This window comes from Tachypleus tridentatus, unplaced genomic scaffold (genome assembly GCF_004210375.1).
Source record: "Tachypleus tridentatus isolate NWPU-2018 unplaced genomic scaffold, ASM421037v1 Hic_cluster_2, whole genome shotgun sequence".
Lineage (NCBI taxonomy): Eukaryota > Metazoa > Arthropoda > Merostomata > Xiphosura > Limulidae > Tachypleus > Tachypleus tridentatus.
Genome location: NW_027467782.1, coordinates 51800786 through 51824319, shown reverse-complemented (window position 1 = coordinate 51824319; position 23534 = coordinate 51800786). Strand labels below are relative to the sequence as shown.

Genomic DNA, 23534 nt, shown 5'->3' with positions numbered 1-23534 from the left:
AGGAACGCCTTTATACCTATATTAATATAATAAAATAAATAAAATTATATATTCAAACATCTAACACCGCCCTCTACATTCCGACACTCAGTTACACAACCCCTTTCAAACATGTTGTCAGCTTCCGGTCAGTTACCTCTTTCTTTGTGAACCTGACGATGACCGAAGAAGGTCGAAACGTTGTTCGCTCTTCTATGTAAAATATTTTCTCAATCCAAACGAGCCGTTTTTGCATATACATGTAAACTCCTACGAAAAGTGGGGCCTAATAGGCCCCAGAGCAACTTGATAGGTTATTAATATTAGGCTAATAATTTTGTATTTAAATGAAATTGCCATTTAAATCCATTAATGAATGGATTAACGAGATTCCCACTGTCCCTATCTACTATCTAGCGAAACCACATCCAGGGGAACGGGCTTGGAGAAATCAGGACTAGAAACGTCTTTTCGTAGGAGTGTTAAACCAATACACACAAATCCAACAAAGACACACGAGACGCAACTGAACAAATTACTAGTACAAATGAAAAAAGCCAACACAATTTCACAAACACTTTATTCCTACCTACGTAAAACCGACTCACGCACACCACAAATATACGGCATCCCCAAACCTCATAAACCAGATTGTCCATTACGACCAATAATGTCCACATATGAATCGTTTAATTACAATCTTGGTAAATACATAGCATGGGCATTCTCCAAATATGTAACATCAGCCAGCTCATTCATCAAAGACTCTTTTAATTTCAAGTCTAATCTAAATCATCTTAATCATAAAGCCTTAATGGCCAGTTTCGATGTTATATCCCTCTTTACAGAAGTTCCAACCACTGAAGCCTGCAAGATAGCCTTAGAACTCTATATCCGAGACCCTAACCCAACTATAGAAATTCCCAGTAACCAGTTAGCAACCCTAATAGAATTCACCACGATAAAGACAAACTTCATGTTCAACAACCAAAACTATATACAAACAAATGGCCTAAGCATGGGCAACCCAGTATCACCAGTTCTAGCCAATATTTTTATGACACAAGGTGAAACACAAGCAATTAACACAGCATTACATCCACCACTAAACTGGTACAGATATGTAGATGACACGGTTGCGGGATTCAGATCTACAGAACACATACTTAATTTTTTCAATCACATTAACTCTATACATCCCAACATTAACTTCACATGTGAACAGGAAGAAAGCAATCAAATATCATTTCTTAACCTCAAAATTACAAGAAATGACACACAATTCAAAACAGAAATCCACCGAAAATCACCCATACTGGACTATACATTCCTTGGGACTCAGCACATGAAACAAAACAAAAAAACTCAACATACTAAGAAACCAAATAAACACAGCCATAAAACTATGCTCACCAGATAAAATTAACGATGAATTAGACAAAATAAAACAATACTTCAACAACATCAATAAGTTCCCCCACAAACCGTAGAAAACATTATACGCACACACCTAGACAGAAAGCAAAATCAACCAACTAAAGTAAATATATCTCACGAATCAAAAAATCACGAAACCATATACTGCTGTATACCATATATTCCTGACCTCAGCAAACAAATAACCAACATTTGGCAAAAATTAGTAACAAAATATGATATTCCAGTTAATACCAAATATATTCAAAAACCAGGCACAAAACTGAGGTCTATACTATGTAAAAACTACACTGACAAACACCACACCAACATTGTTTACAAAATACAATGTGATAACTGCCACGACTTCTATATTGGAGAAACAAGTTGAAAAATGGAAAACAGATTCAAAGAACATAAAAAGTCACTTTCACACGTTTTCGAACACTGCAAGTCAAATAAACACAACATAGCCATAGAAAACACTCAAATACTAAATAAAGAAACAAACATAAACAAACGCAAAATTAAAGAAGCCTTACTTATACAACAACTTAAACGCAAAATAAACCAATATAAAGGAACGCCTTTATACCTATATTAATATAATAAAATAAATAAAATTATATATTCAAACATCTAACACCGCCCTCTACATTCCGACACTCAGTTACACAACCCCTTTCAAACATGTTGTCAGCTTCCGGTCAGTTACCTCTTTCTTTGTGAACCTGACGATGACCGAAGAAGGTCGAAACGTTGTTCGCTCTTCTATGTAAAATATTTTCTCAATCCAAACGAGCCGTTTTTGCATATACATGTAAACTCCTACGAAAAGTGGGGCCTAATAGGCCCCAGAGCAACTTGATAGGTTATTAATATTAGGCTAATAATTTTGTATTTAAATGAAATTGCCATTTAAATCCATTAATGAATGGATTAACGAGATTCCCACTGTCCCTATCTACTATCTAGCGAAACCACATCCAGGGGAACGGGCTTGGAGAAATCAGGACTAGAAACGTCTTTTCGTAGGAGTGTTAAACCAATACACACAAATCCAACAAAGACACACGAGACGCAACTGAACAAATTACTAGTACAAATGAAAAAAGCCAACACAATTTCACAAACACTTTATTCCTACCTACGTAAAATCGACTCACGCACACCACAAATATACGGCATCCCCAAACCTCATAACCCAGATTGTCCATTACGACCAATAATGTCCACATATGAATCATTTAATTACAATCTTGGTAAATACATAGCATGGGCATTCTCCAAATATGTAACATCAGCCAGCTCATTCATCAAAGACTCTTTTAATTTCAAGTCTAATCTAAATCATCTTAATCATAAAGCCTTAATGGCCAGTTTCGATGTTATATCCCTCTTTACAGAAGTTCCAACCACTGAAGCCTGCAAGATAGCCTTAGAACTCTATATCCGAGACCCTAACCCAACTATAGAAATTCCCAGTAACCAGTTAGCAACCCTAATAGAATTCACCACGATAAAGACAAACTTCATGTTCAACAACCAAAACTATATACAAACAAATGGCCTAAGCATGGGCAACCCAGTATCACCAGTTCTAGCCAATATTTTTATGACACAAGGTGAAACACAAGCAATTAACACAGCATTACATCCACCACTAAACTGGTACAGATATGTAGATGACACGGTTGCGGGATTCAGATCTACAGAACACATACTTAATTTTTTCAATCACATTAACTCTATACATCCCAACATTAACTTCACATGTGAACAGGAAGAAAGCAATCAAATATCATTTCTTAACCTCAAAATTACAAGAAATGACACACAATTCAAAACAGAAATCCACCGAAAATCACCCATACTGGACTATACATTCCTTGGGACTCAGCACATGAAACAAAACAAAAACTCAACATACTAAGAAACCAAATAAACACAGCCATAAAACTATGCTCACCAGATAAAATTAACGATGAATTAGACAAAATAAAACAATACTTCAACAACATCAATAAGTTCCCCCACAAACCGTAGAAAACATTATACGCACACACCTAGACAGAAAGCAAAATCAACCAACTAAAGTAAATATATCTCACGAATCAAAAAATCACGAAACCATATACTGCTGTATACCATATATTCCTGACCTCAGCAAACAAATAACCAACATTTGGCAAAAATTAGTAACAAAATATGATATTCCAGTTAATACCAAATATATTCAAAAACCAGGCACAAAACTGAGGTCTATACTATGTAAAAAACTACACTGACAAACACCACACCAACATTGTTTACAAAATACAATGTGATAACTGCCACGACTTCTATATTGGAGAAACAAGTTGAAAAATGGAAAACAGATTCAAAGAACATAAAAAGTCACTTTCACACGTTTTCGAACACTGCAAGTCAAATAAACACAACATAGCCATAGAAAACACTCAAATACTAAATAAAGAAACAAACATAAACAAACGCAAAATTAAAGAAGCCTTACTTATACAACAACTTAAACGCAAAATAAACCAATATAAAGGAACGCCTTTATACCTATATTAATATAATAAAATAAATAAAATTATATATTCAAACATCTAACACCGCCCTCTACATTCCGACACTCAGTTACACAACCCCTTTCAAACATGTTGTCAGCTTCCGGTCAGTTACCTCTTTCTTTGTGAACCTGACGATGACCGAAGAAGGTCGAAATGTTGTTCGCTCTTCTACGTAAAATATTTTCTCAACCCAAACGAGCCGTTTTTGCATATAAATGTATCTCACTTTTTATTTCTTCTTATTTTGTCCTTGGGAGAAAGATCTACTTTTAGAAAACGCTTGGTTATCATATTTTTGAGTTCCTAACAAGTTAGATATAACCACTAGAGGGCAATAATATTGATTATTGGGGGGGATGCAATTTTATTTCTATTTAATGGTACAATTATAAAATTAAAGAACCATAAATCATATTTGAGTAATTTTTATTATTTTTTTCCGAAATATTATTTTAAAACGAATTTAAAGTTTTCCATGCCACTGTAATTCTTAAGTAACTTTTTAAGGCCAACGGTTTTTCTAAAGTGAAAATCAAACGACTGAAAACAAGACAGTTTTTATCAACCATATAATTAAATCTTAACATGTGGAACAGCTTGTTGTTCACAGCATCGACTGTACTGTCAAACGACATTACTTGGTTCAGTCACATAAGTTTATACATGAAAATACAAGTAAGATAAGAAAATTCCTATGAGAAATGAAATCGAAGAGTCTTACGTGTCACAACATTATCGTTAAAGGTTAGAGCTGTCCCAGTGTTATTCCGTTAGTAAAAGTTTCCCCATACTTCTAGATATGAATTCTACGTAATGACATTGTAACACGTTATGGAAATATTACATCATTTATGGGACTGTTCTGCTAATGCAGGTGTTTCTGCTTATTTATTTTTCGCTAATTTAACGTTATTTGGGTATAGATGTAATTTATATACCTGCCTCGTATTTTCTCCAATAATATCAAGGGATTGGAGAAGTAATTTTTAAATTATAATCTATCGTACTTACTAGCCGTACTAAAATCAAGTGTAAAAAAAAAAACATGAACGTCACCTTTAGATAAATGAGAGTTTGTTATGATTGAACATATAACAGCTATTTTCTGCCATCTTGCGAAACAAACATAACATACCTGTGTATGGGTTATTAATAGGCTCAAAAAGACATAGAAAAGAGAAACTGATACCTCCGTTTAATTTAAAATTTAACAATTTGTAAAAAATAAATGTTTTGCATCCAGTAGTCGAGTTAAAATTTTAAACTGACCACACAACTTTATTATTTTAATGGAATTATCATGATAAAATAAAGATCTGCCAGCCACGTGGTATCAGGTATATGAAAAACTGTTCCCATGGTTACACGATAAGATAGGTTGAACAATACATACATTTTAACAATACTAGTGGGTCCGGTTGGATTGAGCAGTGAAACATCATTATTCCTCCTTTATCAACTATTCTATATTTAATTACTGTTTTACGTAATAAGTATATAAAAGGCTGACGCTGCGTTCGTTAGGAACGGTGGTTGTACCGCTACGTGAATTATGTTGAACGTTTCGTTGTTTAACTAAGGTATTGTCTTGTCCTCTGGCGTTGGATTTAATTCGTCACTAGTTTACTACCTAATAGTAACTTCAGTTATCTGGTTAGTTTGTTTTTTACTTCAGTACTATCATAGGCAATAAGTGCGGTAAATACTTAAACCTAATTTAGGGTAAAACAACTAGATTGTGACAAAATTTATATTGATTTTATAACTCATTATTATTATATGAATAAATAGTGGAATAAAAATGAAATTTAGTTACAACATCGTATCCTGATTTATTTGTTTTTTTACTTGAAAGTTAGCGAGCCTTAATTTCAATTTCCTTGCTTACAGAAATATTGAACGTTCTAACTACAAAGCTAACACACTGGTCTTTGTGCTTCAACACCCAACTAGCCACTAAGTGTTTTGGTCATGCTAGTTAGCTTGCTACACGTGTAGGGTTTTCTACTTTAAATGCAACAGAACTTTAAAGGTAGAGTATAATATAAACAAAAATGAGTACTGTTTTAAAGATGTGTTTAAACAAACGGTCTAACCTAAAAAAAAAAGTCTAGAGGTTTGATTACTCTCGTGTATTTTTTTAGTTAAGCCTTCAGTAGCAGTTTAGGAATCAGCTAGAATGTTAACAGGGCGAGTGTATTCTAAATAAAAAATACAAATATTAAGATTAAATTTTTAACATGATTCTTAACATTCCCACAGGTTCCCAACCCCTAGAATAGAATCTATCGAACTTCAAGCTGATAAGAAACTGGTCAGTCTGGTAAATAAACATTTTCAACATCGGTGAAGGATTTTGTTCAGTTGTATTTTATTTTTTATTATTCCAATTCAAAATTACTCGCTATATTACTGTTTTGAATCTGTGTTCTACCTGGTACTTTAAGCTTATGTATGAATGTATGATTTGAAGACTTGTAGTAGTTTATCTTTACGATACAAAATATCAAACAACAATATACTTCAGAAATCACCGTTTGTTGTGCAAGTTGTTTCATTCCAAAAGTAATTACATGGTGTATTTTGACGTAAACTTACACTTAGTGTCGCACTGGTTCCATAAATGTTACCAATTCAGTGTAGTTAGGGCTGCTTTTATTTGTACGTTACATACAAGTGTAGTTAAGGCCGCTTTGATCTGTACGTTACAAACTATATGTATGTTAACAGCTGTTAAGCTGCTGTCACTTGTAGCAGCCCTGGTATTTGTTAGCAGCTGCTATCACTTGTAATAGCCCTGCGATGTTATAATAATAGGAGTGGATCGGTGTACAAACAAATCATTTAAACGAAAACTGTAATAGCTACATGACGTGTCAACCAATTAAAGTAAGCCGTCCAATTCGACAAGTATTGATATTCAAAGTTGGAGGTGACCCAGCTTGTAATATTAGTGGGGTGACGGTAAGTTTGACTTGCAACACTAAAATCCGCAGTTCGTTTCTGCGCGGGGGACATAGCAGCTAGTTTAATGTGGCTCTACTCTAAAGTAATATATTGTAAACATTACTGTTATTTAGCCGTGTTAAGCGAGCATACACAGAAAGTTTCTTTAAAATAATATTAATTTTAGTGTTAGTAAATTAATTAACATATGCTGAACGTTTTTAATAACTATTTTATAATTTGAGACATTAAGTTACTGCTCATATTTATCAGTATACGTGAGTTTAAAATTTTGTAATAATAAAGAATTTCAAGTTTAACAGTTTTTTATGAAATGTTAAAACGTCGTCTACAAACTATGAAGAGTTATAGGTGTTGAAATTACTTGCACAAAACAGTTTTAAATTTTATCAAAGTAATTAGGTGAGAAAAGTAATCTCTCTCTCAACTTAATAAAGACTTCAATATTTATAATCGTCTCTATGACGTTTTGTTTTACAGAGTAGGCCTAATGGCTCGATGGCTGCGAGCACCCAGAAGTACTCTGCTTCATCACATCTTATGTTTTGCCGTGTGTCTCCTGTTGTATCATGTAGCCTTAAAATACGTATGGAGAAACCACAATAGCCCGAATAATATTAAATTTCGAGATAGATTTAGTGAAAGCTTACAAGTTCGCAGCAGTTTTCAAGAGAAACGTGAGACAAACCTGGACATCCAGACAAGACGTAATTACAGCATCTTATTTTGGAAAGAAAGTAAGCGAATGCTCAGAAGGTTCCTTCGTAGTTATGGGTCAGACGACCTTGACCCCTTTGCTTTATGTTCAGTCAGGAACTGTTATATAGAAACTAATAATGAAAGGGGTTTGATGGAAAGCGATGCGGTAATTTTTCATCTTCACCGGATAGGAGGCCCCCATAAGTTACCGTTGCGGCCTCGAATGTACCCGCCTCTTCAACGGTGGGTCTTTTTTACCGACGAATCGCCGTTAAATACGTTTTTTCTGACCCACGAATACCAGATGAGAGATTACAACGGGGTCTTTAACTGGAGTATGACATACAGACGTGATTCAGATGTTTACGTGCCTTACGGAAGAACTATTCTCATGTCACAAGACGAACAACAGCTTGCTCAAGAAGGATTCAGAAATCGTAACTTTGCAGCCGACAAGACCAAATTTGCCGCCATTTTGATAAGTAACTGTGGTGGCAACAATAAGAGGTTGCAGTATTTACGGGAGCTAAAGAAACATATTCCTCTAGACACGTTTGGGAAATGTGGCGAATCTGTTTGTCCAGGCCACTTCCGAATGGACTGTCCTCTCCTTCGACAGTACAAGTTTTATTTGGCATTTGAGAACAGTCATTGTCGAGAGTATATCACTGAAAAACTATGGTGGAATGCATTTCAAAAAGAAGTAGTTCCTGTGGTCATGGGTGCCCTTCGCGATGACTACGAGGAACTATGTCCACCACATTCCATTATACACGTTGACGACTTCGAATCTCCGTCTTTGTTAGCTGAGTATCTAATTCGTGTGAACGGAAGTGACGACATATACAACACCTTTTTCCGTTGGAAGGAGAAGTACAAGGTGGTTAACGAACACGGGTATTTTGGGTCGTATTCTGCACATATCTGTCGAATCTGTGAAGCACTAAATAGTCCTAGAAACAATGAAAACAAAGTGTACGATAGACTTGAGAACTTCTGGAGTGCTAAGTTAGACTGTTTCAGACCACAGTGGTCCATTTCTAAAAATGTTAACTGATGGTTATAGATAGTAGCCGTATATTGTAATTATTTTACCTCTTCACAACAATACCATTTTTACTTTATTAATCAAAGAAGGAACTCGCATTATTGAAACCATAAGATCAAATGGGTTCCATTTTGTTAGAGAAGGTTGTAATGAAATCATTGTTTAAACATTAGTGTAACCCAAGGCTTCAAAGTTTATTCATTGTTCTATTAAAAACGTAATATCATTGACCGGTTTGTTATTATTACAATATTAGATTCGATTAAATTTTACCATTTGTTTGATGTACACCATTAAAAGGTGGTTAGGAAAACTTCCACGCCCCCTTTTAGTGGTTCAGAAATCTGAAGACTTACACGAAACAACGGGTTTCGATACATGTGGTAGACGCAGCACAGGTAGTCCACTGTGTTGATTTAAACTTAACAATGAAACAATATTTTTAAAAAAGTAATTGATAAATACTATCTTTACATTGTTAGATTTTAATCCAATTAATGAGGTGACAATCGGGTAAACTCTATTACCATAAATTTTCAAATAAAGGCGTTCATTCGAATATTTTAGTTTTATGGCCTCAACATCTCGTGCTTTTAGTTTGTTGTTCGGAGATTTTGCGTAAAACTACAGGACTATGTACGCTAGTAGTTCTTAATTTCAACTAATATCCTAATGGAAAGTCAACTAGTCAACAACACTCCTCGCTGACTTTTAGGTTATTCGTTTATCAAAGAATAGCAGAAATTGACTGTTACACTCAAAACACGCGTAACTCTTTGGACGTAAAAGTACTTGTTCTAGTATGTACTTTAAAATTGTGAAGAGATTCAATCATATATGTGTGTTTGTCATACTTTTACACTGTTATATGTCAGTGTAACGTTTTCGAGTTTTATATCATTAACTGGAACATACGTTGATATGAACATGTAAAATCATGTTCTATTTATCAATGGACTTGTAAATATTTTACAGTTACCAATAGATGGCGCACCACAACTTCTACTAACTTTCGTTTATTTCAAATTCACTGTAAGAATTGTTTGTAAAGCCAAAATTCAAATCAATCTCTCGTCCTGCAGTTCGTGTTTGTCTTTCGCCTGTTTTAATAATCTCTGATTGAATTACTGTTGTATTATACAAGAATTTATTGTTTACTTTAACATTTCAATTTTGACTGAAATTCAAATTCGAACCCAAAATTAGCGTCGTTATAATCAATACTTTCACGTTGGTTAATAAAGGGGTGACGTTTATTGAATTCCAACAGTGCAACCACGTGGTTGGTAAGTTTTTAATTCGAATTTTTCCATCTGAATGTGTGATACTCAATTTATTTCATCTGTTTCTGAACCTGGTACATCTGTGGTACGTTATTTATTATTAACACTGCCTGTCTGTTCGTGTGAAACCCAACTTATTATCCCTTGTTTCACCGTGGAACAAAACGTAATTTATGTCCATGACACACGCATATTCAATCCATAAAGCATATTTTAGGGAAGTAAGTAGTCCAGTAGTAGTTTAACTTTGCCTAAACTATATTTATTCTAAATATTTTGATTAATTCAGCATAAATTCATAGTTCTGTTTCAATCAATATAAACCAGACAACAAAGCTTTCGTTATGGTAAAGGTTTTTACTAACTACGACTACCAACAATAATATTCTGTTACAATGACAGTCAAGCAATTATTTAAGTTTAACAATGGAGTAATTTTGAAGTACATGAACATGTAATTGTTTAAAAAGTAATTATTGTATTTTGAATTTTTTAAAGAAATACAAAATAAATATTTTATATTCTAGCAAAGATTTGAAATAAAGAAATCTTTCGGTTTGAAATTACTGGACTTGTAAATAACACGAACACCCACTACCTCTTAACAATTCATTTATACAGCTTTATATAACATAGTAGGCTTAACTAGCACCAGTGACAGATGGTAAAATGATACAACGAAAAGTTACATATAACATGTATTGTAAGTGTGTAGTTTAGTGGTACAGAATAGTGTTGTACATGTAACATGTATTGTAAGAACGTGGTTTAGTGATACTGTAAATATATAACGCATTATAAAAATCTTAACTTATTTACATGGAAGAGAATTTTGTTTATGAAATGTACTTTATTAGTTCTTAAAAGCTTACATTTTTTACTGTTATTTAAAGTTCTGGTAAGTTTTGAGAACTATGAATGGAAGACTTCTTAGTTCAGAAGTTAATAACAGTACATTATGGTATAATTTTGACATGAAAAAGTTTAATTTTATGAGAAACTTGCACTAACCATTTTTTGAGTAGTGTCTTTTTTATCCGCCTGACGTCGCATGTCTAAGAAGCACAGAAAAAAATTAAACTATTTTCAGGTGTTTTCGATAGCAGCACGTGTTTAAACAGTTCATGAACGATCAAGTTAATCAGGTGGCGGTTCACAGTCACAGTATTGATTTCTGCGTTTGATCACAAGAGGGCGGGATTACAGACGTATTCAGATCAGAAGTACTGTATCGGATTCCAAGAAAAATAACGTTAGCTTATAAGGAGACGCTTATATAAATCACACGCACGGTTACTTTCTGGGGTGAATTCAGTCTTAATTATAACTTGAAAATAGTGCGTCAAACAACTTAACGATATTAAACGTTTACGATACCCTCAGGCGACGTACCGACAAAGATACAAATAACCTTACAAAGTTGGATGATTGAAACAATATTTAAGGAATAAAGAACAAACTATAATATGAACTACTAATCTCACTCCACCCAGAAATGATTTTATTGAAACTGCATGTTACGCTTTACGTCTTTGTCAAGGTTTACAGCATGACAAATGATCAGGTTGTGTCCCTTGCTAGTACAGCGGTATGTCTACGGATTTACAACGCTAAAAATTAGGGGTTCAATTCCCCTCGATGTGCTCAGCAGATAGCCCCAAGTGGCTTTGCTGAAAGAAAACAACCAACCAACCAGTCAGTTTGTATTTGTATGTGACGTTGCAAACCTTATTATAGTGTGATCTATAACGTCTGGTATAATTTTTTTTTTTTTTTTTCTGGAGTCTGATAAGTTGGTTTTTATTAACACTGTAAAATTTGTTTTCCACAACAATACCAACAGTCTTTCTTTTCTAATATAATTAGTATAAGTTAAATTAACAACTAAAGTCTTATTTAGTGTTATTTAACACGCTTTCTACAGGTTTTGTGGAGTGTAAATTGTTTTTGTGAAATTAAAATGCGTATTTCAGTAAAGAAAAGATAATGAAAAGACCTGATACACTCGTGGATTCGCTACACCCGTTGTAACAGACTAGTTTGGCCAAGTTCACGGTTTATCAGAGCTAGTTGGAAGAACGAACCAAACAAATAAAGTAGGCCTAGCCACAATGCACCTGGAAAAGCCATAAGTAAAGTAGGCCTAGTAACAGTGCACCTACAAAGCCAGTAAGAAAGTAAAGCCACAGTGCACCTAAGCCATAAGTAAGCCTAGTGCACAAAAGCCAGTAAGAAAGTAAGCCTAGCCACAGTGCACCTAGATAAGCCATAAGTAAAGTAGGCCTAGTCACAGTGCACCTACAAAAGCCAGTAAGAAAGTAAGCCTAGCCACAGTGCACCTAGAAAAGCCATAAGTAAAGTAGGCCTAGCCACAGTGCACCTACAAAAGCCAGTAAGAAAGTAGGCCTAGCCACAGTGCACCTAGAAAAGCCATAAGTAAAGTAGGCCTAGTCACAGTGCACCTACAAAAGCCAGTAAGAAAGTAAGCCTAGCCACAGTGCACCTAGAAAAGCCATAAGTAAAGTAGGCCTAGTCACAGTGCACCTACAAAAGCCATGAACGCTTATGGTGGAAAAACGTATTTTGAGTTTGATGAATGATTCTGAGAATAATAACAAATATGAAAGTTTTATACTGTGATATATGTGAAGGATATTCTTGAGATTCTTATAAAGAAATTATGAATTCATTATAGGCATGGACATTTATGGATTCTTATAAATAGGAGAGTTGCTCATTTCGTATAAATACAAAATACTTTGTATATCAAGGAAAGTTAAGGGTTTCTGGATGACTAAAAACACGAATGTTTCTCGATTCTTTTTCTAGATTGTATAAAGACAAATATTTGGGTTTTTTAAAGATAAACATTTTTGTGTTCCCAAAAGGTGAATATTTGTGAATTTTTCTAAGGTTAATGTTTCTTATTTGTTATAGATTCTAATGTTTTGTTTGTTTGTTTTTTTGAATTTCGCGCAAAGCTGCTCGAGGGCTATCTGCGCCAGCCGTCCCTAATTTAGTAGGAAGGCAGCTAGTCATCACCACCCACCGCTAACTCTTGGGCTACTCTTTTACCAACGAATAATGGGATTGACTATAACATTATAACGCCCCATGGCTGAAAGGGCGATCATGTTTGGTGCGACAGGGATTCGAACCCGCGACCCTCAGATTACGAGTCGCACGCATTAACCCACCTGACCATGCCGGGCCTAAATTCTAATGAGGCTAACACGTTAACATATTTTGAACTTTTCTAGTTACAAAGTTTTTGTTAACACATTTTCCTATTTTGTTTCTTGTTAAAGTTTTCTATATCAGCGAATTACTAGACTTTTAGCTTGGAGATATCTTAGATTAAAACATTTTGAGAATTTCACGTAAATATAAAAACCAGTAAATGAGTTGCTTTTAAAAAGTAATGTAATAATTACGAGCTATTCTAGGTTTCATAAGTGTATATGTTTTGTGTTTGAAGAGCTTCGTACGAGTTACTGAAAGCCTTCGGTCAGACAATGTACAAAAGGTTCTTTATCCAAGGACTGGGACCTAGACAGCCAGAACACTTGAAAAGGACGAACAGTGAGACTGCTGTCTGGCCTAAAATTTTATTCGCGTGTAAAAAAAAAAAAGTTAATGTAATAACAAAACTTTTTTAAAGCACATTTCTTCATGTTAATATTCCTTACTTCGCTATGTTCATTTTAACTTGTTAAAAACCCAGTTAAGACTCTGTATACGTATGTATTATGTTAAAATATGTAGATTGGTTTAAAACTGAGGCCGAAGTTTTGAAACAGCACAATCACGTTTATATGCACATATAATAAACACTGTTGTCTGGACATGGTTCTAGGGCTATCCTTGTAGTACTATTTGGGGTAGTTCAAATATTAAGTTAGGCTTGGAAGGGGATGCCCTTGTAACCTATTGTTACAAAAAGCGTAAGGGGACAATATTGAGTATTACTAATGTTACAGGAATGGTGGGGGAATTATCTCGAGTGTTACAGGAAGGGTGGGGAGCTAACTCAAGCGCTTCTAAATGTTACAGGAAAGGTATGTTTCTAATTAATAAATAATAAAATATTTACAAATTTAAAAATCTTATTCACGTGCACATTTAGGTGAAAAAGACCCGCCAACATTGAAGTAAAGGCTGTGGTGCTATGGTAATATTATATATGACGTCATATATACGTTTCAGTGTCGTCCAATAATGTTTTATCATCACACAGTTTGTGCGTGCGAAATAAATACATATTACTTCTCCAAACTTGAAAACTACAATGTCAAAACTAATGAGGTTTATACTTATTTTTGGACTCTTTTGATGTTACGTCTACCACTCGTATTCTACCAAACTACGTCATTGTATTAATTATTCTCTATCACAGATGTAACATGGTTAATGTTACGTTTACCACTCGTACTCTACCAAACTACGTCATTGTATTGATTAGTCTCTATCACAGATGTAACATGGCTAATGTTACGTTTACCACTCGTACTCTACCAAACTACGTCATTGTATTGATTATTCTCTATCACAGATGCAACATGGTTAATGTTACGTTTACCACTATTAGTCTACCTGACTGGTTGACTGGTCTTTTCTTCGTCCTGAGTTTGGAAGAAAAAGTTAAATTAATTTTCTCAGCTGTGTTTATCTTTTCGACTAACTTATGTGTTTAAAAACTTATCTAATTACTTTCTCATTATAGTAGTTGTTTCTGAGTTTATTTCCTGAAATTAGAGTTTGTTTTTAATTTCGCGCAAGTCTATCCGAGGGCTATTTGCATTGTCCGTTCTTAATTTAGCGCTGTGAGGCTAGAAAAAGGCAGTTGGTCGTCACCACCCACCGCTAACTCTTGACTACTCTTTTATTAACGAATAGTTAGATTGACTGACACATTATAACGCCCCCATTGCTGAAAGGGCGAGCATGTTTGGTGTGACAGTGAAACGAAACCGAAATACTCAGATTGTAGGTCGAGCGTCTTAACCACCTGGTCATGCCAGGCACGAAATTACAGTAAGAAGATGAATTCATGTATCTATCTGTCTCTCTGAATGATTGTCATTTTAAAGTAACACCAATATTTCTAAACAATTAATTATGTTTTATGAGCTGAAGTTGAAATACATCTGGTTTCAATACAAATAACACAGACTCTCCCTGACGTAGAGAAAACCAAGTTTTGGAATGTCGTTCTTTTGGTATGTAGTCCAGAACGTGTGATATAGTCCAGTTTTGTTCATTCTCACATTACAACCATACTTCATGTTTATTGGTTGTCAAGTAACGATGCCACTTAGAAGTTATTGCTGTAAATGAATTAACGTTTCGTCTCCTTTATTGTGAAATTCTCACTTGCTAATTGTGACATAAACATGACAACTTCTTGAACTAAAGTAATACATTTTTGTTATTAAGTCTCAGTTATTGTTAAAGTTATAAAGAAGTGTAAACATTAATCCGTGATGACGAGAAAACCCACTTCTAGAGAAAAATATATATATTTTAAAAACGGCTGGTTTGGGTTGAGAAAAATTTTTATGTAGAGAAGCGATCAACGTTTCGACCTGACGATGACCGAAGAAGGTCGAAACGTTGTTCGCTCCTCTGCATACAAATTTTTCTCAACCCAAACCAGCCGTTTTTACACATATAAGTGTAAACATTCTTTACTAAGATTTTTCATATGTTGTTTGTATCTTCACTGACTCTCCTGGACACTCGTCACTAAGGTAACTTGATTCGTTTAATACATAAACATCTTTATTAATGTGCTTCATTCACCATCAGCTCTCGAGCTAGTCTTGCCTCACCTATTAGTGGGATTTGACTGTCACTTTTCTAACGCATCCACAGCTCGGAAGTGCGAAGCGTGTTTTTACGATCGGTGTCCGAAGGCCAGACACGCTAACCTCTAAACTACGGCCATGTTATAAAGTATTTATATCCCTGTTGAAACTCAGTGGTATCTCAAACTTGGTCCGTCGAAAAACTCAATATTTGTAGGACAAATGATGTTAATTACTCACCAACTTCTAACCCTGACTTCTTTACCTACCAGTTCATTAATATAAATGTAACTTCGATACTGCTATATTTACTCACCAATTAAATACTATAAATCGAATTTTGAAGTCTAGTCTGTTTTAACTTATTTTCAAAGCTGATAAAATATGTATCTATCTAGCAGTCAGCAGAACTACTTAGTATGAACCACACCTTTCTGCATGGTGAACATCAGCAATCATATAGCACATGCGCAGACAGAACCCAAGTAACCAGCTCAACTCAGTCGTTCTACCAAATGAAGAGCCAGACGTCGTCTTGGTGTCAAAGAAACACACAGTTTTTCTTGGCTCTTTGAGGTAAAAGTCAATTTGTTGACATACGGAAAGTTTGAAAACTAAGTTTCCATTTCGACTGTTTCTTCAAGCTTCGAAATCTAAGGTAAGTTCTCTGAACACGTCAGTGAAGTGTGTATCCTCGACGGACCTTACGACTCGTGTTTATTTATGATTATTGTTTAGTTATAGCAGCTTTGTGTGACATCCTCTGTACTACATTAAACCTAAATAATCCAGTGACAAAGTCTATAAATAATCTAGTGGCAAAGTAATATGTGTATTTTCACTTTACCATTAACCACCACACAAAGATATATATCTTACTTTGTTTCTCAGTTAATTGTACTTTTCTTAGTTTACGGAAAGTTTCAAATTCTATTTTCGAAGCTCTCTCTGGTGAGTTTTTCTTTAAACGAAAAGAGAGTGTAAAAGTTTGAATGGAAGTAAACGTCGAGTACATTGAAATAACAAGGATACGAGTCACTGGCTAAATTAGTTTTGGAAAAAAGTCTCTAACGAAAGTAACGATATGAAAGACCATATCTTGTTATACGACTCGGGACGTTTAACTAGTTAAACATACAGCTAGTTGAAACACCACTAGGAACGTATGTTTATATAACAACCTATTACAAAGTAAAACTACAGGTAATTGTACGTTTCACTAATTAACAGATAATTAACAATATAACAGTAATACTTGGGAATCAGCTTATTCTAAACCTTATGCCATTTACGTAAATAAATGAATCATTGTATTCTAACCCAGTAATCAGAAGGATGAATGACGTTGATCGAAGTTACTTATTGTTTTACTGTGTGTATGTGATTCTAACATCTAATAAACGTCCTCATATGAACCGTGTCTCTTAAGGACTTTCTATAAGGAAACACTTTTAAAGTCATAGGTGTTTCTACGTTTCCTCTTAAAGGACTTTTCAGAGACTCAGAAGATTCACGTATCTCATTTGAAAGTCTTGTGTTTTCTCTTAAAATTTCAGTAGGTATATATATTTGACAGCTTTTTTATTAACGTAGCTTTTAAACGTCTTACATGTTTTTTGTTGGGTTTTTCAAACTTAGGACTTCCAGATATTTCCGTTTAAAATATGATGAATTTTTTTTATTTTTGTTTTATAGTTTTGGCTTTTAGAAGCCGCTGAATATTTGGAAATTAATAACAGTTGCACTTAATAAGATGAAAAAAGGTAAACTAGAAATAAACTTATGTTTTTCAAGCGTGAATTTAGCCTAAGCTTTGAGGGCAAACACATACTGCAGATATATTTATTATTCCAACAGTAACATTCAGTTAGTATAAATTACTTTTGGTAAAAAGTACTGTTTGTTTTCAGGCCGAACATGATAATTTAATCTTATGTCAGCTATGGCAGGTATTGGTGAACCATTACGTGGATGTTTGGTCACTGTGGCCTGGAAGTATATCCTATTTATTTCTTAAGTCAAATCTTTGTTTTATGGAGCATATCGTAAAAATCAATAAACATTAATTGTTGGTGACTTTTACAGTTTGAGAATATTAATAATTATATAATTATCCTGAAGGATATTGTGTGTTTGTGTGTCAGTAAACAACAGTATCCTGGAGGATATTCTGTGTGTTCGGGTGTCAGTGAACAACAGTATTCTAGAGGATTCTGTGTGTTCGGGTGTCAGAAAACAACAGTATTCTGGAGGATTCTGTGTGTTTTTGTGTAAGTAAACAACAGTATTCTGGAGGATTCTGTGTGTTCGGGTGTCAGTAAACAACAGTATTCTTGAGGATTCTGTATGTTTGTGTGTCAGTAAACAACAGTATTCTAGAGGATTTTGTGTGTTCGGGTGTCAGACAACAACAGTATTCTAGAGGATTCTGTGTGTGCGGGTGTCAGTAAATAACAGTATTCTGGAGAATTTTGTGTGTGCGGGTGTCAGTAAACAACAATATGTTAGAGGGTTCTGTGTGTTCGGGTGTCAGTAAACAGCAGTATTCTGGAGGATTCTGTGTGTTCGGGTGTCAGACAACAACAGTATTCTAGAGGATTCTGTGTGTTCGGGTGTCAGACAACAACAGTATTCTAGAGAATTTTGTGTGTTCGGATGTCAGACAACAACAGTATTCTAGAGAATTTTGTGTGTGCGGGTGTCAGTAAACAACAATATGTTAGAGGGTTCTGTGTGTTCGGGTGTCAGTAAACAACAGTATTCTGGAGGATTCTGTGTGTTCGGGTGTCAGACAACAACAGTATGTTAGAGGATTCTGTGTGTTCGGGTGTCAGTAAACAACAGTATTCTAGAGGATTTTGTGTGTGCGGGTGTCAGTAAACAACAGTATTCTAGAGGATTTTGTGTGTTCGGATGTCAGACAACAACAGTATTCTAGAGAATTTTGTGTGTGCGGGTGTCAGTAAACAACAATATGTTAGAGGGTTCTGTGTGTTTGGGTGTCAGTAAACAACAGTATTCTGGAGGATTCTGTGTGTTCGGGTGTCAGACAACAACAGTATGTTAGAGGATTCTGTGTGTTCGGGTGTCAGTAAACAACAGTATTCTAGAGGATTTTGTGTGTGCGGGTGTCAGTAAACAACAGTATTCTAGAGGATTCTGGGTGTTCGGGTGTCAGTAAACAACAGTATCCTGGAGGATTCTGGGTGTTCGGGTGTCAGTAAACAACAGTATCCTGGAGGATTCTGGGTGTTCGGTTGTCAGCAAACAACAGTATCCTGGAGGATTCTGTGTGTTCGGGTGTCAGCAAACAACAGTATCCTTTAGGATTCTGGGTGTTCGGGTGTTAGTAAACAACAGTATCCTTACAAATTTGTATACTTGGTTTATAATCTACAGATTTTAGATAAATATGGGTAAAAACACCACATCTCTGACAAGCAATTTTGTTTTTGTCGATGAAACTTTAAAGGGAATGGAACCCAATATTTCACGATATTCCAAAAATAACAATGTGAAAAAAAAGCACAGACGATATTGTAAAGGCAATGACGTAAACAGTAACAATTGGTTATTGTATTCCTGTAGTGAATGACATCACCTAAAACCGATCTCAGACGTCAACTTCAGGACTGTTCTAGCTCTTCATCTCAGCTATCCTTATTTGTTTTTATTAACAATATACCACACGCGTGGTTAGGCACACAAGCAAAACAAGTGTCACAACCAGGTGTCAACAGCATATGCAGAGATTGTGGGTAACTACGTATGTTCTTACGTTTTAAGAGAAAAAAAATTTAAATACGTAAGCGCATTCTTTGATCGAGTGAAGACTTATAAACATCAGAGGTAAAAATGTTCCGTTAGTGTGTAACAAACCAGCTAAATTGATGTGTTGTTATGTAACAAATCAATTAACTTGATGAGTTATTGTGTAACAAACCAGCCAAATTGATAAGTTATTGAGTAACACATCAGCTAAATTGATCTACAAATGTGTAGCAAACCAGCTAATTTGATGAGTTATTGTGTAACAAACCAGCTAATTTGAGAAGTTATTGTGTATCAAATCAGTTATATTGAGAAGTTATTGTGTATCAAATCAGCTATATTGATCTACAAGTGTGTAACACACCAGCTAAGTTCATCTACAAGTGTGTAACAAACCATCTAAATTTATCTATAAATGTGTAACAAACCATCTAAATTGATTTAAAAGTGTTTAACAAACTAGCGAATTTAACAAGTATCTAACAAACTAGCTAAATTGACGAGTTATTGTGTATCAAATCAGCTATATTGACCTACAAGTGTGTAACACACCAGCTAAGTTCATCTACAAGTGTGTAACAAACTAGCTAAATTTATCTACAAATGTGTAACAAACCAGCTAAATTTATCTATAAATGTGTAACAAACCAGCTAAATTTATCTATAAATGTGTAACGAACCAGCTAAATTTATCTATAAATGTGTAACAAACTAGCTAAATTTATCTACAAATGTGTAACAAACCATCTAAATTTATCTATAAATGTGTAACAAACCAGCTAAATTTATCTATAACTGTGTAACAAACCAGCTAAATTGATCTAAAAGTGTTTAACAAACTAGCGAATTTAACAAGTATCTAACAAACTAGCTAAATTGACGAGTTATTGTGTATCAAATCAGCTATATTGACCTACAAGTGTGTAACACACCAGCTAAGTTCATCTACAAGTGTGTAACAAACTAGCTAAATTTATCTACAAATGTGTAACAAACCAGCTAAATTTATCTATAAATGTGTAACAAACCAGCTAAATTTATCTACAAATGTGTAACAAACCAGCTAAATTTATCTATAAATGTGTAACAAACCAGCTAAATTTATCTATAAATGTGTAACATACCAGCTAAATTTATCTATAAATGTGTAACAAACCAGCTAAATATATCTATAATTGTGTAACAAACCATCTAAATTGATCTAGAAGTGTTTAACAAACTAGCGAATTTAACAAGTATCTAACAAACTAGCGAATTTAACAAGTATCTAACAAACTAGCTAAATTGACGAGTTATTGTGTATCAAATCAGCTATATTGATCTACAAGTGTGTAACACACCAGCTAAGTTCATCTACAAGTGTGTAACAAACTAGCTAAATTTATCTACAAATGTGTAACAAACCAGCTAAATTTATCTATAACTGTGTAACAAACCATCTAAATTGATCTAAAAGTGTTTAACAAACTAGCGAATTTAACAAGTATCTAACAAACTAGCTAAATTGACGAGTTATTGTGTATCAAATCAGCTATATTGACCTACAAGTATGTAACACACCAGCTAAGTTCATCTACAAGTGTGTAACAAACTAGCTAAATTTATCTACAAATGTGTAACAAACCAGCTAAATTTATCTACAAATGTGTAACAAACCAGCTAAATTGATCTATAAATGTGTAACAAACCAGCTAAATTGATCTAAAAGTGTTTAACAAACTAGCGAATTTAACAAGTATCTAACAAACTAGCTAAATTGACGAGTTATTGTGTAACAAACCAGCTACATTGAGCTACAAGTATGTAACAAGCCAGCTACATTGACCAACAAGTGTGTAACAAACCAGGTAAATTGATACGTTAATGTGCAATAAATCAACCGTACCGATTTATTATTATGTAACAGTTCAAACAAAATGATCCGTTAGTGTATAACTCAAACTGATTAATAAGTTTGTGACAAATCAACTCGTCATTTTCTAAGATTAATTGAACAAGTTGATAGTCTCTCAACTAATTACACTAACCAACAATACGTTAACTTATGGTTTATTGTTGTCAAACTGAAGTCTCTGTACTAATTACACTAACCAACACTACGTTAACTTATGGTTTATTGTTGTCAAACTGAAGTCTCTGTACTAATTACACTAACCAACACTACGTTAACTTATGGTTTATTGTTGTCAAACTAAAGTCTCTGTACTGATTACACTAACCAACACTACGTTAACTTATGGTTTATTGTTGTCAAACTGAAGTCTCTGTACTAATTACACTAACCAACACTACGTTAACTTATGGTTTATTGTTGTCAAACTAAAGTCTCTGTACTGATTACACTAACCAACACTACGTTAACTTATGGTTTATTGTTGTCAAACTCAAGTCTCTGTACTAATTACACTAACCAACACTACGTTAACTTATGGTTTATTGTTGTCAAACTGAAGTCTCTGTACTAATTACACTAACCACCACTACTTACGTTAACTTATGGTTTATTGTTGTCAAACTGAAGTCATTATACTAATTACACTAACCAACAATACGTTAACTTATGGTTTATTGTTGTCAAACTCAAGTCTCTGTACTAATTACACTAACCAACACTACGTTAACTTATGGTTTATTGTTGTCAAACTAAAGTCTCTATACTAATTACACTAACCAACACTAAGTTAACTTATGGTTTATTGTTGTCAAACTAAAGTTACTATACTAATTACACTAACCAACACTACGTTAACTTATGGTTTATTGTTGTCAAACTGAAGTCTCTATACTAATTACTCTAACCAACACTACGTTAACTTATGGTTTATTGTTGTCAAACTGAAGTCTCTATACTAATTACACTAACCAACAATACGTTAACTTATGGTTTATTGTTGTCAAACTGAAGTCTCTATACTAATTACTCTAACCAACACTACGTTAACTTATGGTTTATTGTTGTCAAACTAAAGTCACTGTACTAATTACACTAACCAACACTACGTTAACTTATGGTTTATTGTTGTCAAACTAAAGTTACTATACTAATTACACTAACCAACACTACGTTAACTTATGGTTTATTGTTGTCAAACTGAAGTCTCTATACTAATTACTCTAACGAACACTACGTTAACTTATGGTTTATTGTTGTCAAACTGAAGTCTCTATACTAATTACACTAACCAACAATACGTTAACTTATGGTTTATTGTTGTCAAACTGAAGTCTCTATACTAATTACTCTAACCAACACTACGTTAACTTATGGTTTATTGTTGTCAAACTAAAGTCACTGTACTAATTACACTAACCACCACTACTTACGTTAACTTATGGTTTATTGTTGTCAAACTAAAGTCTCTATACTAATTACTCTAACCAACACTACGTTTACTTATGGTTTATTGTTGTCAAACTGAAGTCACTGTACTAATTACACTAACCAAAACTACGTTAACTTATGGTTTATTGTTGTCAAACTGAAGTCTCTGTACTAATTACACTAACCAACACTACTTTCCGTAACTTATGGTCTATTGTAAAACTCTCAACGTTGTAATAATTTCTAAAAAGCGGGTAGTTTCTTTTGGTGATGGTATAAAGTGAAACTTGATCAGTACTGTGAAAGAATGATGTACGATCGAAAGGTTTTAGGTAAACCAGTTGTGTGTCTGACTGTAGGTATGTTCGTGTAACAATTAGAAAGACTTGTATTTTATATAGGTGATGGTGCTTTGATTTCTGATGTACATCTAGATATGTGTGTGAACCAGAACGTTATTAGTTTAACGGTACTTCTGCTGTACATCTAGATATGTGTGTGAACCAGAACGTTATTAGTTTAACGGTACTTCTGATGTACATCTCGATATGTGTGTGAACCAGAACGTTATTAGTTTAACGGTACTTCTGCTGTACATATAGATATGTGTGTGAACCAGAAAGTAACTAGTTTAACGATACTTCTGCTGTACATCTAGATATGTGT

General features: G+C 34.2%; 2 protein-coding genes across 15 annotated transcripts in view; both read left to right on the top strand.

Moving 5' to 3' along the window:
* Positions 1-5377: 5377 nt before the first annotated feature.
* LOC143242800 (alpha-(1,3)-fucosyltransferase 7-like) lies at positions 5378-8915 on the top strand. 11 transcript variants are annotated; one of them, XM_076486302.1, is made up of 4 exons: positions 5378-5551; positions 5862-6003; positions 6234-6294; positions 7419-8915. In XM_076486302.1, exon 4 carries the CDS (start codon positions 7429-7431, stop codon positions 8692-8694), a length of 1266 nt encoding a protein of 421 aa, XP_076342417.1. In that variant the 5' UTR covers positions 5378-5551; positions 5862-6003; positions 6234-6294; positions 7419-7428; the 3' UTR covers positions 8695-8915. The 11 variants fall into 11 exon arrangements, with proteins under 11 accessions (XP_076342417.1, XP_076342419.1, XP_076342412.1 ...); XM_076486304.1 differs by having other exon boundaries at positions 5378-5624; positions 6234-6285; XM_076486297.1 differs by having other exon boundaries at positions 5378-5624.
* Positions 8916-16201: 7286 nt separating this feature from the next.
* Positions 16202-23534, top strand: part of LOC143242887 (dual 3',5'-cyclic-AMP and -GMP phosphodiesterase 11A-like) — a 103773-nt gene continuing 96440 nt past the window's right edge. For 2 of the 4 annotated variants that reach the window (XM_076486492.1, XM_076486490.1), the window contains exon 1: positions 16203-16433. The gene's annotated coding sequence lies outside the window, so the exon portion shown is untranslated. Of the gene's footprint in view, positions 16434-23534 lie in introns of all 4 variants that reach the window. The other 2 variants (XM_076486491.1, XM_076486489.1) reach the window with 2 other exon arrangements.

Bases quoted from the DNA above. Each gene is read 5' to 3' on its own strand.
- LOC143242800 (XM_076486306.1), top strand. From the start codon at position 7,429: ATGGCTCGATGGCTGCGAGCACCCAGAAGTACTCTGCTTCATCACATC.